The sequence below is a fragment of the Raphanus sativus genome, chromosome 2 (assembly GCF_000801105.2).
Source record: "Raphanus sativus cultivar WK10039 chromosome 2, ASM80110v3, whole genome shotgun sequence".
NCBI classification, from domain to species: Eukaryota; Viridiplantae; Streptophyta; class Magnoliopsida; order Brassicales; family Brassicaceae; genus Raphanus; species Raphanus sativus.
Genome location: NC_079512.1, coordinates 18,396,344 through 18,414,016, shown reverse-complemented (window position 1 = coordinate 18,414,016; position 17,673 = coordinate 18,396,344). Strand labels below are relative to the sequence as shown.

At 37.1% G+C, this 17,673-nt stretch overlaps 3 protein-coding genes across 3 annotated transcripts; 1 reads left to right on the top strand and 2 right to left on the bottom strand.

Moving 5' to 3' along the window:
* The first annotated feature begins 9,369 nt into the window (after positions 1 to 9,369).
* On the top strand, positions 9,370 to 10,980 carry LOC108841692 (pentatricopeptide repeat-containing protein At5g18475). Its single transcript, XM_018614450.2, has one exon. The coding sequence runs from the start codon at positions 9,439 to 9,441 to the stop codon at positions 10,954 to 10,956; it is 1,518 nt and encodes a 505-aa protein (XP_018469952.2). The 5' UTR covers positions 9,370 to 9,438; the 3' UTR covers positions 10,957 to 10,980.
* On the bottom strand, positions 10,959 to 12,422 carry LOC108835491 (G-type lectin S-receptor-like serine/threonine-protein kinase At1g67520). Its single transcript, XM_018608737.2, has one exon. The coding sequence runs from the start codon at positions 12,232 to 12,234 to the stop codon at positions 11,020 to 11,022; it is 1,215 nt and encodes a 404-aa protein (XP_018464239.1). The 5' UTR covers positions 12,235 to 12,422; the 3' UTR covers positions 10,959 to 11,019.
* A 318-nt stretch (positions 12,423 to 12,740) lies between these two features.
* On the bottom strand, positions 12,741 to 17,099 carry LOC108829732 (uncharacterized). Its single transcript, XM_018603333.2, has 7 exons — positions 16,462 to 17,099; positions 16,274 to 16,360; positions 15,582 to 15,845; positions 14,486 to 14,656; positions 14,332 to 14,385; positions 13,383 to 13,529; positions 12,741 to 13,260 (listed from the first exon to the last, which is right to left on the bottom strand). Exons 1-7 carry the CDS (start codon positions 16,657 to 16,659, stop codon positions 12,883 to 12,885), a joined length of 1,299 nt encoding a protein of 432 aa, XP_018458835.2. The 5' UTR covers positions 16,660 to 17,099; the 3' UTR covers positions 12,741 to 12,882.
* Between the last annotated feature and the right edge of the window lie 574 nt (positions 17,100 to 17,673).

The window sequence follows — 17,673 nt, the reverse complement described above, 5'->3', positions numbered from 1 at the left end:
CGTAGTTGACCTGCTATTATCAAGGTCTCCACCATAATCTGAATCCACGAACCCAATAACTGAATCCTGCACTTCTCCACCAAACATAAGCCCATAGTCACTTGTACCTCGCAAGTATCTTAGGATCCACTTCACAGCATCCCAATGTCTCCTCCCAGGATTCGACATGTACTTACTGACTTGACTAACTGCTTGTGCTAGATCCGGTCTTGTACACACCATTGCATACATCAAACAACCAACTGCGCTAGCATAAGGAACCTCCGCCATATCTTTGAGTTCTTCAGCAGACTTTGGACTTTGCTCTGCTGTAAGTATGAAGTGCTTCGCCAATGGTGTAGAGACTGGTTTTGAATTCGACATATCAAAACGTTCTAACACCTTCTCAATGTAGCTCTTCTGAGAAAGCCATAACCTCTTAGAGCTTCTATCCATGCGAATCTCCATTCCAAGAATCTTCTTTGCAGCACCAAGATCCTTCATCTCAAACTCTCGTCCCAGTAACCCTTTCAAACGATTTATGTCATCCATATCGTTTGCAGCAATGAGCATATCATCAACATATAACAGCAGGAATATGGGAGAATGGTCAAGGGACTTGACATACACACAGTAATCGTACTCGCACCTTTGATAGCCTATTTTCATCATATATGAATCAAACCGTTTGTACCACTGCCTTGGAGCCTGCTTCAAACCGTATAAAGACTTCTTCAATCTACACACCAGATGCTCTTCTCCAGGCTTAACCAAACCTTCAGGTTGCTCCATATATATTTCCTCCTCCAACTCTCCATGAAGGAAGGCCGTTTTCACGTCCATCTGCTCAAGATGCAGATCCCAAACAGCTACCAAACCCAACACAGCTCGTATGGAAGTGTGTCGTACAACCGGTGAGAATATCTCGTCGTAGTCTATTCCTTTCTTCTGCGAGTACCCTTTTGCCACTACTCTGGACTTGAACTTCTTAGGTTCTTTCACAGACATCCCTTCCTTCTTCTTGTAGATCCACTTGCAGCCAATTGCTCTCTTCCCTTCAGGTAACTCCACAAGATCCCAAGTCTCGTTCTTATCCAGACTTACTGCCTCTTCCGTCATAGAACCAATCCATTCATCCCTCTCATTGCTATTAATAGCTTCATGATAGGTGGTAGGATCATCCATCTCGACCATAAGAGCATAGTTGACCATGTCTTCAAACCCGAACCTGACTGGAGCCTTTATTGCACGTTTTGGTCTTCTAGAAACCAAACTCTCCTCTGTTTCACGTTGAACCTCTTTCTGTGTCACTTCCACAGACCGCTCATCACTAACTTCATCTGGTTTAGCTGCACCAGACTCCTCCTGAGTAACTTCAGAATCCGTGATAGTCTCAATGGTCACAGGCACTCGGTCTGATATCGCCTGCTGCACCATATACTGCTCGTCAAAGACCACATCTCGACTAAACACCATTTTCCTTGCCTCAGGATCCCATAACTTGAATCCGTTAACACCTTTCTCAAAGCCTAGAAAAATGCACTTCTTGGATTTCGAATCCAGCTTTGATCTTTCATCTCCTGCAACTAGCATGTAAGCTGGACATCCAAATATCCTCAAGTTTGATAGATCAATATCTACCCCAGTCCACACCTCTTCTGCGACCTTTCCTTCTAAGGAACTTCTTGGCGATCTATTGATGAGATAGACTGCCATGTTTACTGCTTCTGCCCAAAACTGCTTTGCTAACCCTGCATTCAACCTCAAACACCTTGCTTTCTCTGCAATCGAATGGTTCATTCTTTCAACGACACCGTTTTGCTGAGGTGTTTTACGCACTGTAAAGTGCCTCTGAATGCCATGCTCCGCACAAAACTTCTGGAACTTCCCGTCAGTATACTCTGTGCCATTATCCGATCTCAAGTACTTCACCTTTCTCTCCGTCTGATTTTCTACTTCAGCTTTCCAAACCTTGAAGTTTTCGAACACCTCAGATTTCTGCTTCATGAAGTACACCCAAACCTTCTTAGAGAAGTCATCGATGAATAAAACGAAGTATCTTGATCCTCCCATAGATTGCACCCGAGTTGGCCCCCACACATCAAAATGGACATAGTCAATAAGACCTTTTGTCGTGTGTTGGCCCGTCTTAAAAGATACCTTGGACTGTTTTCCCATCACACAGAACTTGCAAAACTCCATCTTGCAATCCTTCAGCCCGTCCAGAAGACCCCTTCTCAAGAGCTCTTTCAAACCGTGTTCCCCAATGTGGCCCATACGCATATGCCACAAGGTTGTACACTCCGACTCAGAAACTGCAGCTGCAGCACCACCTACAACCACGTTCCCTATCAACCGATATACGCTTCCAGCTGTCATCTGTCCCTTCATCACCATCATAGAACCTTTGAAAACCTTCAATACTTCATCATCATCTGATTTGTACTTGAAGCCGTTTCTATGTAGCAACCCCAGAGATATCAGATTCTTCTTCATGACTGGTATGTGTCTGTTAAGTCCTGATAGTCCCATCATACATCCGAAACTTGACTTGTCCAATGCCCACAACACCACACGCCTTGTCATCCGCAAGTCGAACAGAGCCCATGTTTCCAGCCTTGTACGTTTCAAACCACTCCCTGTTAGGGGTCATGTGGAATGAAGCGCCTGTATCCATTATCCAGGTATCCGAGTGATCACCTGACGTAACAGCAAGCATATCCGAATCAGCTGATCCTTCCGAGTCTTCCACCTTCTGAACCATGTTTGCAGAGTTCGACGTCTCCTTCGAATTCTGCCCTTTGTCCGGACAGTCTCTCCTATAGTGGCCAGGCTTGCCACACCTATAGCAGACTACTTTCTTCCCGAACTTTGACTTTGACTTTTCTTGCTAGTATCATCCTGCTGCTTCCCCCGCTGCCTTCCTCTATCCTGACTGACATACAGCCCGTCACCTTGAGAGTTGTCACCCACGCCTGTATTCTGCCTTCTCTCATGGTGAGAGAGTAGTGCTGCAGAAACTGTCTCCAGCTTTATGGTCGTTTTATCGACTGTTAGAGCTGTTAACAACGTCTCATATTGAGGAGGCAGAGAACACAGCAAGATCATGGCTTGATCTTCGTCCTCAATCTTCACATCCACACGAACCAGATCCCCGATGATTTGATTGAAGTTGTTGACGTGTGCAACCAGATCCCCGCTCTCAGACATCTTCAAACCGAACAACCTCTGCTTGAGGTATAGTTTGCTAGATAACGATTTTGACATATACATCTTTTCCAACTTATCCCACATCTCCTTACAAGTTGTGAGGTCCATCACCTGATGTGTTATGTCATCCGACAAACAGAGTCGAATCGTTGAGACGGCCTTATCCTGCATCTCTTCCCAATCATCCTGATCCATCGCTTCGTTCTCTCCAGAGCTTCTTTTCGTTTCGTCTTCCACACACAAATTGCTTGCTCATTCATCACTCCTGGTCTTCTCGTAAGAGTCTCCAACAGAGACTTCTTCATCCCTTGCTGCGCTTAAGCAAATCCTTACACGCCGTTGCACAGACCGAAAATTTCCCTTCCCATCGAATCTTGGAACATCGAACTTAAGAGAACTTCCTCCGGTCATCCTTTTAGGGTTCGCAACCTAAAGCTCTGATACCACTTGTTGTGAACAGCCGTCGTTTAGGTTAGAAGAAGAATAGAGAAGAAAACGTATTGAGGCAAATACCCGTTTAGGGTTCTTATTAATGATGTGATAATTTACAAACCCTTAGACCCATATTTATACAGCCTCAAAAAACCCGATTTCCTTTTCCCAATAGAAATAGTAACTTTCCTAAACCGAAAAGGCATACCGTAGATGTCAACCTTGATAACGAGTGTCGCCCGCACTCGTGGGTTCGGACGAGTGCTGGGCATTTTACTGGTACAATAGAGATTTGAGACACACAGATGCAACAAACTGAAAGAAAAGTTTTTACTTGATCAAACCAAATAAAAACAAACTAGATTTTGATCCACGCTTGAAAAGCGAGGATTTTTTTAGTATTAAATATTTTAAATGAATTTCTACATAAGAAAGTGTATAGGTTTAGACACATTTATCTAAAACTGCGATCTGAACAGTACCAAATTGAAAAACAAAACGAAATCAAAACTGAACTGAAATTCATAAATAACCGAACATATCCTATATCTTTAAAATCGAAAAATTGAAACTAAATTGTGAACCAAAACACCAAAAACCAAGTACACCTGAACCGAAACCGAATGTTGATGACTAATAGTGTATCTAAATTAAACTGGTGCTAAGAAACCATTATATTTTTTACACATTATTTAACTCTTTTTAGTGTGGATACATATTTGATTTGTAGACCAATTAAGATATAAGCAATGTTTTTATATTTGTATCGGATCCGCGGTTAGACCGCTAAATCCGATGGCCTATATACTTTGGACTGGTTTATATTTTTCATATAGCATTTTATCAGAGGTTCTATCATATGATATGTTTCCACAAAATTCAGATTTAATGAAAACTTTTTAATTAATAATACGATAAAATCTAAAATCCACCATTAACCCGTGAACCGATACCAGTTGATCCAGTAGAAATTCAAAAATCTTATAATATTTTTAAAAAATTAATTAAAATTTTCATATACTTGATAATAATTCATAAAACTAAAAATATTATTTATTTGTTCAGCTAAAGTAAATATATTGTATTTATATTTTGCATTTTAATTTATAAGTTTTGTAATAATCAATAACATTACAATTTAAGTGTATCTAATTTATTTATTTTGCTTAGAAACATACAATGGGTTTAGATATATCAATAAATTAAATTTATAATTGCTAAAATAGATCTACAAATAATATTAATTTTATTAATAGGTCTAAGCAAGTATTATTCTGCATGTGTTGTTTATAAACGATATAGTGGCATGTATAATTAACATTATTCTACATGTATATTATTAATTATATTAATAGGCTTAAGAGAATATAATATTATTCTGCATATGTCGTTAATATTAATACACTATAATTACTAAATTTTAAATAATTAATAACTCTATATGCAATTATTTATGAATTATAAAGGTACATATTGAGTAACAATTAAAAGGTCATTTATTGTTTTTTGATATAGTGAAATAATATGTTTTTAATCAAATAAGTTCATTATATTATTAATGTAATAAAAACGTTTTTTTATTTTCTAAATTGCAGGTTATTTTAAAAAGGATCATGTGTGATATACTGATTTAAATACTTTGCAATACAGGAATATATTAGTGAGGTGGTTACGGGAAGTTATGAGTTAGAATAGGGAAGGAATATCTCTGTGAGAACAGGTCTATTACATTGCTGTATATTCGATTGCAATTATACTTTTAAGTTAGTTAAAAAATATATGTGATTGTTCTAGTGCTTAACTTGCCGAAGAGTGAAAATCGGTTAATATATGGCATAGAGTAACATATTGTTAGAAACATTTAAGGCAAGACCAAAATAAAAAAAATTAAGTCTAATAAAAGGTCCAACAACCTAGTATAAGTAGATTGATACATAGTCTTTTCCTATAAGCCTCTAGAGAGAGAAAAAGAGGAAAACGTTTGTGGAGGAAGCCCCGACGTCCGGCGGCGCATCTTGGCGCGTTCCGGCGCCGGTGGCTCCGTCCTTTGTCAGTCCAGATTAGCTTGCGTATTGTCTGCTTCGATCTGTCGCACTTTCCGATATACTTGAGGATCTGGGTTGGGGTTTTGTTCCGGGAAGAGCTCCGCTTGAGGAGAGCTTTGAACGGCGGCAGCTCCTCTCTCTCTGGATTCGCGGTGAGGATGTAGAACGGTGTTTCGCTGAGACAGATGGGTTTTGGGTTCAGTTGTTTCTCCAGGAGGTGGAGGCTCTGATAGCTCCGTCGTCGCCGATCAAGCTTCCAGGGAGGTGGAGGCTTCTACAGCCTCATCGCCGCCGGCTTTGTCTCTGAAACGTGAAGGATCTCCTTGCCTTGCGTCTTCGGCTTTTGTTCCCTTAATTCTATTTTAGGGTTTAGTTTATTATGGTCTCACGGTGTTGATTGAGACTCGGTGGGTGAGATCTCGTAGTAGGAAGAGGGAAGCTCTCCGGTGGATGATAGTGTTGTTCTTTCTGATGGTCTTTGCTCTGGTGTGTGTGTGCTCGAACGGTGACGGATGAATCTCGCACTAGCGATTGATGCTCACCCGAGTTAAAGGTGACGGTGACGGCAACGATGACAAGAGAAGGTTTTCAAAGGTTACGATCTTTGGGCTTTGAATGTTCAGTAGATTGCCGGTATGGTTTGGGAGGAGCTCTCGGATAAGCGATGACGCTCTCCGTGCAAGATCGCCGGTGCGGCGCCGTGCAGGTTAGGGCGGTTCCGTCGGGATGAGAAAAGAAGAGGATGAACGACACATGTTTAGGGCAGTGTCGGTGCCGGTTCTAAATAGTTTAAAGTTCGGTTTCTTATGGTTTGAGTAAACCGGTGTTGGTTTAGCTTGGTTTGTTTTTGTGTTACATGTTGTTTGGACCGGGATGTATGGTCTTTTAGCATGTAATTGGGCTTGGCCCGTATTTTATATATAAATTTCAATTTGGGAAAAAAAAATCTAGTATAAGTAGATTTTTCAAGACTAATTCCCTTTTAATAGTATAGATATAGATTATCATTAGTTCACTATATCAAAATTTTACTTTCAATTAAGTGTTGTGCTAAGAAAATTACATGAATCTAATACTAGAAAATAATATGCATAAACTTGAAATTATGATTATGAATATCAATATTACAATGTATATGAATGTTAATAACATAATTAGGTAAAAATAATACATATTCATAAGTAGATTTGAAAATCATTTGAAAATGATGATGAAAATTATCCTCAACAGACGATAAATTTTCATTCTTTTAACTATTTAACTGCTTTAAATCTTCAAAATACCATAAAGAAATTCAAGAAAAAACATTTACATTATTTCTTTATTCAGAATTTTGAAATCTAGATCTTAAAAAAAAGAATTGAAACCTAGATTTAGGTGCTCTTACGTTGGATGATGTACACAAATTGTTCATAGATGTTCTTTAACAAATTATGATTAATTTTTTGAATATAATTATGGATCTTTATTCTCAAGACACCACTAATCCTATACAAGGCCATTAAAGCAAATTAATGTGTTGAAATGTAAATATTGAAAACATTAATCATCACATGTGAGTCACAATTTTAATACGGCTGACAAACTCATCTCAACATAATAGATAAAAAGAAATTTGGTAGTAAATCCCGGAAGCTTACTATCCCTCAGAATGGAAATTGGGATCTTTCTCCAGAACAAAAGAGTTCCCATATTGTTGAGGATACTGAGGAAACAGATGTTTACAACTTTGGAACGGTTGCGCAGTTAATTCTTCGTCCGGCTGAACGTGCTACTCAAGGTCAGAGGATTAGGACTCTGGTTAACAGTGCTAATACTCTACTTAAGAACAATAGGTCTGACATGCTTTCGCTACTTAATGTGCGTACAAATCCTAACACACAGTTTGATACTGAAGCCTTTCACCTCATTTCTAAACTGAAGGAAAACCAGCCTAAATCAAGGTATATTTATTAGCTTACCACACAAGTTAACTATTTGTACTAACATTTTATTTGTTTTTCTTATAGATTGCGAATGAGTAAAGCCGCCATTCATCCTCTGTTTTGGCCGTGGGGTAAGAAATTAGACTTTCTCGCTACATTAGGTGATGGAATGGCGTTTTGGGACATGAGAGACATCAATCTTAAAGTTAGTTTTAATAATGTTGGTTTCGGGTTTGGAATAAACCAGTCCTACTACAAACAACTAGACCAGCGTATTATCGACGCATTTCATTACAACCGGCCAAATCTTTATGGCTTAGTCTTGGGAATTAGATCTGCGGTGAGACATCTTAATGATGAAACACCTCGTGGAAAGGACGCTAATATCTTTTCCGAGCTAGTCTATTTATTCTAAAGTTTTGATATTTCCTCTAACTTTTATATAATTCTCTTAAGAAAATATTTGTTTGTAGTGATTGATATTCAGAAAAAAATTGCAAATCAAAATTACTACTACTCTATGAAGTATAAGTTTGATCGAGTGGTTTGACCTGCAGAATCTCTTCTTCTTGATTATATCTTTTAAAAAATTCATCTTTAAGATTAAACATGTGAATTTGTGATCATATCAGAATTGAACAAAAGTAATACTTAGAAACAACTTTGTCACTGTAAATTCATTTATGATTTACAAGAAACGTCACTTATACATATATATATATATATATTAATTCATTAAAAATTAAATTGGTCACTACTTACATATTATACCATTTTAGTATGATGTAGCTTCATACATGAAGTTACTATGCCAATGGTATTTTGAATTTTGGACATTTTATTATAACAAAATATTATAATATTATTTAAGTTACCGATAAATGCATAATTATTATTAAAATTTATAAATTAATTAGTTCAGTTTAAATTTTTTTAAAAAATCTTAATTAAATTTTAATGAGAAATAAGTAAACTATAAAATTTTATATATATGACTACATATTTTCTGTTGGCAGAAAAAAATACTACATATTATCTACAAATATATGAACATCAAAGAAATTTAAATTTTCTTAAGATAACTAAGCCTATCTATTTATCGTTTAAAACTGAAGAATCATATTTTAAACTGAACGTACAACGAATAATGTTGTTTATAGCATTGGTATCTAATATTTATTTAAGCTAATTGGTTTCTCATCATCGTTGTCACTCCTCTGGGAACTGGTTCTCTATAGTCCGATGATCTTAATGTTTTAAATCACAGGTTTTCTTTATTCCGATTCCGCGGACTCTATAGAATCGCAAAAGTTACAGTCTAGATATCTTATTACTTCTTTTGGTGGTGCCAGGCCGGCTCAAGAATTTTACAGGCCTTAGCGCAAAGAAAAATTATGGACCCTTAAAATTAATATTGATTTAAATTTTTGATTAAATTGTTTTTTAAGAAAACAACATTATAAGTATTTTTTATAAATTTAAGATGAAAGCAAATATATATTTACATAAAATATTTTTAAATCCTTTATATATGTTTAACATAAAATTACATCTATTTAAAAAAAAACTGAACATCTTAACTATTAAAAATGGGTTGTATAAGATTGCACCCAGAGCTCTTGATCTTTTATGATCTTGTAATTTGTACAGACTATATTATGGTTTGAAACAAAAATCACATTTTGAACCGAACCAACTGCAAACCGTACGAGATCAAATATTTATTTAACTGAACCCCGGTTTACCATCACAGTCGTCGTCACTCGTCAGTCTCCTCTTAACCTAACCTAACTTAACTTGGACTCATTCGATTCTCTTGATCACAGGTGAGAGATACTACTACTACAATGCGCCTCCCAACTCCGATAATCAACGAAAGTCGCCGCCTTTCATCGTCTTCCCGATCATGGATATCTCCAATCTCCTTAACCTCCAAGAAGAAACCAGACCCACCTCCCGAATCCTCGATCTCACTCCCCGAAACAACCCCCAAACCCCAATTCATCTCCCACGAATCCGCCGTCAATCTCATCAAACGCGAGAGAGACCCTCAGCGCGCGCTCGACATCTTCAACAGAGCCTCTCAGCAAAAAGGCTTCAACCACAACAGCGCCACGTACTCCGTCCTCTTGGACAACCTCGTGAGGCGCAAGAAGTTCAACGCCGTCGACGCGGTCCTCCACCAGATGAAGCACGAGACTTGCAGGTTCCAGGAAGCTCTCTTCCTCAACTTAATGAGACACTTCTCCAGGTTCGAGATGCACGGTAGAGTGGTGGAGATGTTTGGTTTGATCCAAGTGATCGCACGTGTGAAGCCTTCACTCAACGCGGTTAGCACGTGTCTCAACCTCCTTGTTGATTCGAAGGAGGTTGGTTTAGCTAAGAAGCTGCTTCTGTATGGTAAAGAGCGTCTCGGGTTGCAGCCGAACACTTGCATTTTTAATATTTTGGTGAAGCATCATTGTATGAACGGGGATGTTGACTCTGCGTTTGGAGTTGTGGAGGAGATGAAAAGATCTGGACTTTCGTATCCGAATTTGATCACTTACTCGACGTTGATGGAGTGTTTGTTTAAGCATTCCAGGTGTAAAGAAGCTATGGAGTTGTTTGAGGATATGATCTCTAAAGAAGGGATCTCTCCGGATCCTGTTATTTTTAATGTGATGATCAATGGGTTCTGTCGTGCAGGGGAGGTTGAGAGGGGTAAGATGGTTATAGAGTTTATGAAGAAGAATGGGTGCAATCCTAATGTGTATAATTACTCTGCTTTGATGAATGGGTTTTGTAAAGAGGGGAAGATTCAGGAAGCTAGAGAAGTCTTTGAAGAGGTTAAGGAGACCGGGTTGAAACTAGATACAGTTGGTTATACTACTTTGATGAACTGTTTTAGTAGAAGTGGTCAAATTGATGAAGCTATGGAGTTACTTGGAGAGATGAAAGCCTCTAGATGCAGAGCTGATGCGTTAACTTACAATGTGATCCTCAGGGGTTTGTGCAGCGAAGGAAGAACAGAAGAAGCTCTTGAAATGCTGAGTCAATGGGGATGTGAAGGTGTTCATCTGAACAAAGGTAGTTATAGGATCATACTAAACGCGTTGTGCAAGAACGGTGAGCTGGAGAAAGCGGTTGGGTTTCTTAGTTTGATGTCAAAGAAAGGAGTTTGGCCACACCATGCCACGTGGAACGAGTTAGTGGTTCGGCTTTGCGGATCCGGGAATGCAGATATAGGTGTTCGAGTTCTGACAGGGTTTACGGGAATGGGTTTCAAACCAGAGCCTGAGTCTTGGAGAGCTGTGGTTCAATCACTATGCAAAGAGAGGAAGTTATTGCATGTCTTTGAACTGCTTGATTCTTTAGTTTCGTGATATAATTTTAAACCCCTTTATTGATATTAGTCTGGTTTACATAAGTACTGTTACAACAACACATCACTTCACAGAATCAAGAACATATATTTTTTGGTCCAAGGTGAAGCTATCATAAGGAACAAACTTTGATCCTTTCCCCCAATACTGGCATTGTCCATCAGAAAAGGATTGGAAAGCTATGCAAGAACAGTTTCTCCAGCAGCTTCCATGGCAGTCACTGAGGCCAAAGCTCAAACTATTGCCATAATAATCATTATCCATCATGTATCCTCTTCTAGGTTCGAAATACTCTGACCCTTTCCTACAGGCCGTTGGCTTCTCCGTGATGCAAACCGCTGTACTGTTCTTTAAATCCGTCGTGCAGGGTTGACTGCTTTCAGAGATCCACCTGTTGCTTGTGTTGCTCCTGAGGACGTTGGTAACAGTGAGTTGGCCTAGATTGTCCAGTAACCAGCTGGAATAGACAGAACCATTAGTTTTCTTGATTGAGTAACTGAAGTACTTCATGTACTTGTCTGAACCAAACTTGAATTCATAATCAAGGTACTCTCTGGATAGCTCTAAGGTTAGTTGAGAGCTTCCGTTGTTTGTCAAAACTCCACTGGACCAGTAGATTTCACCATGGCGCCAGACGAGTAGCTGGTTAGCTCCTGACGGGTCTAGCCCTAGTCTGAATGCTCCTGAGGCTGGAACTTGGTTACTTATCCAAGAAGTAACCGAAACTTCTTTCTTGGTTTTTAGGTTAAACCCTATCTTCATCCCGGGGAGTAGCATGTTGGTGGGATGGTCAAAGCTCTGCCATAGAACCCGACCCGGGACACCTCCCTGACCCACATGTCGGATTACGAAGTTTCCAGAGTCAAGTAAAGTGGCAGAGACATTTCCAGCCAAGGAAAGGTGCCCAAAGGGTTTCTGGTTCACCATGATTGGAGAAGCGTTGGCCCGTGTGATCTTGAGATTCCCGTTAGTGTCAATGGACAGAGAGCCGGATGAATCAGAAACTGATTCGGTTGGGTTACCCACCCAAACTGGATTTATTGAACCATGCTGAGACCAGATACCAATGTACCTAAGACCAGCTGAACCAAGTAAGAACGTAGATGATTCTGTGGGTGTAAAGAACCCGAGAGTGAAGACGCCACCCGAGGAGATCAACTGCTCCCAGTCTCTGAGCTGCTGCCCCGGTTTCAACGTATCGGTTTTGAGTGGTGAAAAGGCGGAAACCGACCCGTGAAACATCGGTATGAGCATGAGAATGAGAGGAACAAGAGCCATTGGATGTTTGATTGGTTCAAGTGTTTGTTTCACTTTAGGCTCTCACTTTAGGGATATATATAGCACCTTTTGCTCCTCTTAAACTCCAAACTGTTTCAATGACTTGTGTATAACTTTGAATAGGTAAATGTAGAACGGTCTTTGGTATATGCTTGGAACAAGATGGAGACTACCTAAGAACTTTCTTTCCGAGTATTTCACTGAAGTCTCTTCCAGTGACAGAAGTTTCAAACTCAGACCAAAGATTGGGATGTATCTGGTCCTACTATGACTTAAAATGGTTGATCAAGGTTTGCAATGTTAACCATGGGTTATTAAGACAAACTTTAATTGGTGTAGAAAGTAGAAACGTGTCGTAGGGTCTTCTGCTATATGCAAGTGGCTGATGAGCGAGGACCATACTTAATTACTAGTTCCAAGCATCAACGACTTGATGAAATAATTTTCCAAGTCTTCGAATAAAATTCCAACGTATATAGAAAGTTTGAACTCTCGTAATCAATATATCATACACACCACTTTTCTCTATTAATGCATTAATAAATTACTAGGTTTAATCAACAATGTCGACCATGTAAGAAAAAACAATAAGCAATATTCAATTTTCACTGAAAAAATTACATATTCATTCTATGTACACTTGTTTTTTCAAGCACACCTAGGATTAAACCCGGGACCACCGTAGTAAAAATAAGTTCCCCACTCATTACTAGACGAACTCTTAATGTCGTAACATTCCGTGTTCTCGGCCAATATCTTGACATCATGCACCGGTACGAGACTGTTATCTGAATCAACTATCTCCAAGTTCCGGAAGTAACTTGCTTTCCCAAACCCTTCGTCAGGAAAATGACCAGAGCCCATTTGGGTTGTCGTGTGCCGGCCTGAAGCACGTGTGTTCACAACCTCACCGCCCCATTCCACGGTGGTTGCGTGGTCGGCTAAGTGTGTGAACAGCTCTGCTGGCCAATACCCAACCAACGTCTTGTCTCCTAAACCCATCCACCAATTCCCCATTTTTGGATCCTGCATGCAATTGCAATTGAAAGTTTCATTTAAACGTGTTTTCTGGAATATATCCACTAATTTATAAGACTTTACGTTTATATATAAAAGTTAATATAGCAGACAAATAAATAGAGACGAACCTTCCAAATGAGAATGGTTATGTCAAATTGGTTTCCACTGAAAGTCGAGAGAGGAGAAATGGCGGCTCCAATAGCAATCTTGTTATTTGTTTGGATAAATCCAGAGCATAGAAGATTGTAACATCCTGTTGCTTGATATGAATCACTCTAAAACAATTAAAAAAATTATTATTGATTTAGGATAATTAACTATGCTCAAGGTAAAACAAAATGCTTAATCAAGTTATTGCCCAAGCAATGATCATATACCAATTTTATCATCCAGATTTAATGATTTGGAGAGTACTACAGGAATTGGACTGGTATATATCAATCGAATTAATAATAAGCTATTAATGCAAATAGTAAATGCTCTTCACCTAACATTATCATCATGACTCTGCTCTACCACCCATTAACTTCAATATGATCAATACTACACACTAAAAGTACCTATAAGAATAAGAATTAATGTTACAAATAAAATTTACTTTCAACCGTAAACTTTTGGCGTAATTTACAGTTCCAATTCACCCTATCATAATCTTCATGCACAGTGTCACTGACTTTCTAGATGATAACTATTCCAGAAAAGGGAATGTATATACAAAGATAAAGTACTATATTGGAACTGTTCTTTCAAAGTAATATATATGGTAGTTCTTTTTTTTTTGTTCACATATATATGGTAGTTCTGAAGATACAATCTATATACTATAACTAGACACTGAACTACACATGGAAACTACTCCAATGTCACATGAATGTCCTAAAAGCAACACATTAGCTAAAGTCAATCCTCAAGGATATTCAGTATATAACCCCTAGTAAGTTTTAGACTTTAACATTTTTACCAAAAAAATTACCTTTTTAGACTCTTGATTTAAAGCAAACTGATATGAAAGTGCAACCAGATTATTTGTTGCATCAAAACACAAAAGAGTGGACGAGGAGAAAGCAACAAGCATACCGTCCAATAAGTGAACAATCTTGGTCTGTTGTCACCATACAGCTCCGGACTGACCTGACTAGTATAACAATCAAAGCTTTAGACATATACTACTGCACACAGTCATTAAGTAAATAAACATCTCATGAAAGGTTGAAGTAGTAAAAGACAGTACCTGCCAGCCAGCTTCGATGCTATTGAGATCAGGACCGACGAAAGATCCGGACAGAATCCAAATTTGTGAGAGACTGAACTCATTCACTTGTTCAATCTTTGGGTCCCACACATTTATAGTAGCTTTTGCTCCGTATATCTCCGACGATGTTTCCGTATAAGCGATCGCATGCTATCATTCGCCACCACCACCATTAAAAACTTTAGTACTAGTCTACTATCATTTTAAAATATTTACTAGAATGACAATTTCAATACAATTTACATTTACTTTCATCTCTGTATTAATTTCAAAATATATTGATCTTCTAAATAAATTTATTTATCTAAAATATTTTTTTTTATGTTTTATAACAAGTATCATTCTAATTTTTTTTTCACAAAAATTGTCACTTTATAGTTTTATTGCAAATTTTATTTACTTTCACCTGAAAATTAATTGTAAACTTTATTAATTTTATAAATAGTTTTATTTATCTCAAATAGTATTGGTCAAATATATGTAATTAATAATAAATTAAATATTAATAACTTTCTTAATCTGTATGAAAAATATCAAAGTTAAAAAAATTTATAAAACAAAAGAGTACTAATTAAATAGATGATATTAATAAAAACACAAATACATTTTAATCTATTTTTTTAATATATGCAAAAAAAAAAAATCTAAGTAACACTTTTTATCATTTGTCTGATAGAGGAGTATATAAAATTTAAGATTTAACTTCTATAAATCATATTTACAATCCCAATATATGCGAATGAAAAACCGTGCGTTTACATATACTTTTATAGATAGTTGTATCATTCAAGAATTATTATAACGAGACCAGATCTTAAAATCCATTGAATGCTTATGTTTTGTGTATTTTTATGACTTTAATTATTGAGACTGACATTGGAAGCTGTTATATGGGTCGATAATTAAATGATTACACAGACAATCCACACTAACTTTGCTATCGTGTAATATTATTGGTATCAACAAAGTATGTAAATGCTAACACTATTCATTTTCAAGCAAAATATTTAATCAGCAAGCGAAAATATTGTTGGATCCAAGGGAAGTGAGAAGAGAAATTTATGATCTAGTGTACCTCATGTCCATTAGTTCCAAGGGCATCAGGCTTTTCTGTCCGTTGATCCAGGTGAATACTTCGTCTCTTTTTCCCAAAGTCAAAGAGAGACTTGGCTCTGAGCACATCGTCCATTGTGTTGCGTCGTATGGGAACAGTTCCCTTGGGGCACCTCGTGCCGTTCACGTGCCACATTTGCCATGCACCTTCCAGTACACTCGCTGCTTCTTTAACATCATCACTTCTCTCTTTTCCCACCATCTTCGGCATTGTCCTCGGTGTTTTCTGCGTTATTTCTCATTGTTAAGTTCTCATCAACAAGAAAGCTTTATTACTATCATCAACCGACTCAATTTGTTGTATAACTAGAAAAAATATACACAATGATTTCAATCTTAACAGCATCACTATAATATTTTTTTTTTACAAAATTTGCATGATTTTCTAATTTAATTTGACCTATATACATGGCCTGCCCTCAGATTTTTGGTGGCTGAAGACAATTTCATAAAGAATATAATATTTAAGGGGCCTAAATTTTTTTTTTAGAAATTTGGGAATGTTCATCTTGAGACGAATGTTTCAATCCCAATATATGCGAATGTAAAGTATGTGTATATTTCCATACAGATTTATAATTAATTTTGTGATGCTCATAAGAAATATGTTAAAAAGTAAAATTTTCTAGTTGCGTGGCTAGAAATCAGAATTACCTGAATCTTGTGATGCTTTAAGAGTGGATGATCCAAAGCTGGTTGCTTTCTTTTGGGTACACAATCTATCACATCGCCGTCTTGGCTCTGTAAATTATTATTTTACAACGACAAAAGGGTAAACATTTCACAAATATATTACAGAAATCAGCAAATGCATTTGAAACATGTACACACATATATATTACCTGGATGGTCAAGATAGGAGGTTTGTTGATCCTGTTCAAGTGTTTTTGGATCCTCTCAACTCTTAAGCTGCTGACTTGTCTATGTTGTTTGGTGTAGTTAACGGCAGAGACATGCGTAACCTTTTTGCTCAAGAGACTTACAAAAACAAGGAAGATTAGAAGAAGACTTCTCTTGGATGCAAGAACAATAACCTCCATCGATGTATCTTTGAATGTATCACATTCAGTGTCCAGAGAGCGGAAAATGAAAAAAAATGGAAACTGAAAGGAAGACAGAATTTTATAAAGTTAAGATAAGAGGAAGACCATTCCAAGAAAGATTTACGATAGCTAGTCCAAAATATGTAAATGTAAAGTATGTGTATATAAATGTGTATGTGTGTTATAAATGGGGAAGAAGAGAAGTGGGTGAAGAGATATTATGAAGTGTAAATATGGAAATGGAAGAGAAGAAGCGAAAGCAATGAAGTTTACGAGAAGAAGATCAAATCAGGATTCATCATTGCTCTGCATCGGTTTCATTTTTATATATAGACAGATTTAGTTATATTGTCTTTTCTTTCTTGTTGATAGAGAAACAAGAAAAGGAGAAATATTCATTTTATACATGTGTGTGTGATAGAGTAAAGCAATACTATTGATTATAATAAATTTAAGAGAAATAAATGAAAGAGAAGCAAAGGAGACTATAAATACAATAGAGAGACCTACCCAACCAACTAAACCTTTCTTCCCTTTTATGACACTCCTTCAATGTTTTCATCTGTCACTCTTTCTTTTTCTTCATTTTCAAACATATAGAGTATGCATTTTGTTCGTATTTGGACGCGATATAGTATAACTTGATACCCAAAACTGATTATCTCTGTATATACTAAAAATGAACAAGTTTGTTTTGGCTTAGTTTTGTTTGGAACTATTGATACCAGCAAGTCAAAGTAGGATATTTTAATATTGTTGAGTTCACTTTCATCTATCTTATTAAAACAGAAACATTCTGTTGGACCTAACATTTATTTTGTAAGTTTTTAAATTAAATACACCTTTATACTTTATAGTTAAATCTACATTAAATCACTAATGTTCTTTTCTTTATACTACTATCCATGTTTCCAAACAATATACTTATTTCTTTATACTACTATCAATATTTCCAAACAATATATTTTATATACTACTATCAATGTTTCCAAACAATACAATAAGTAATCT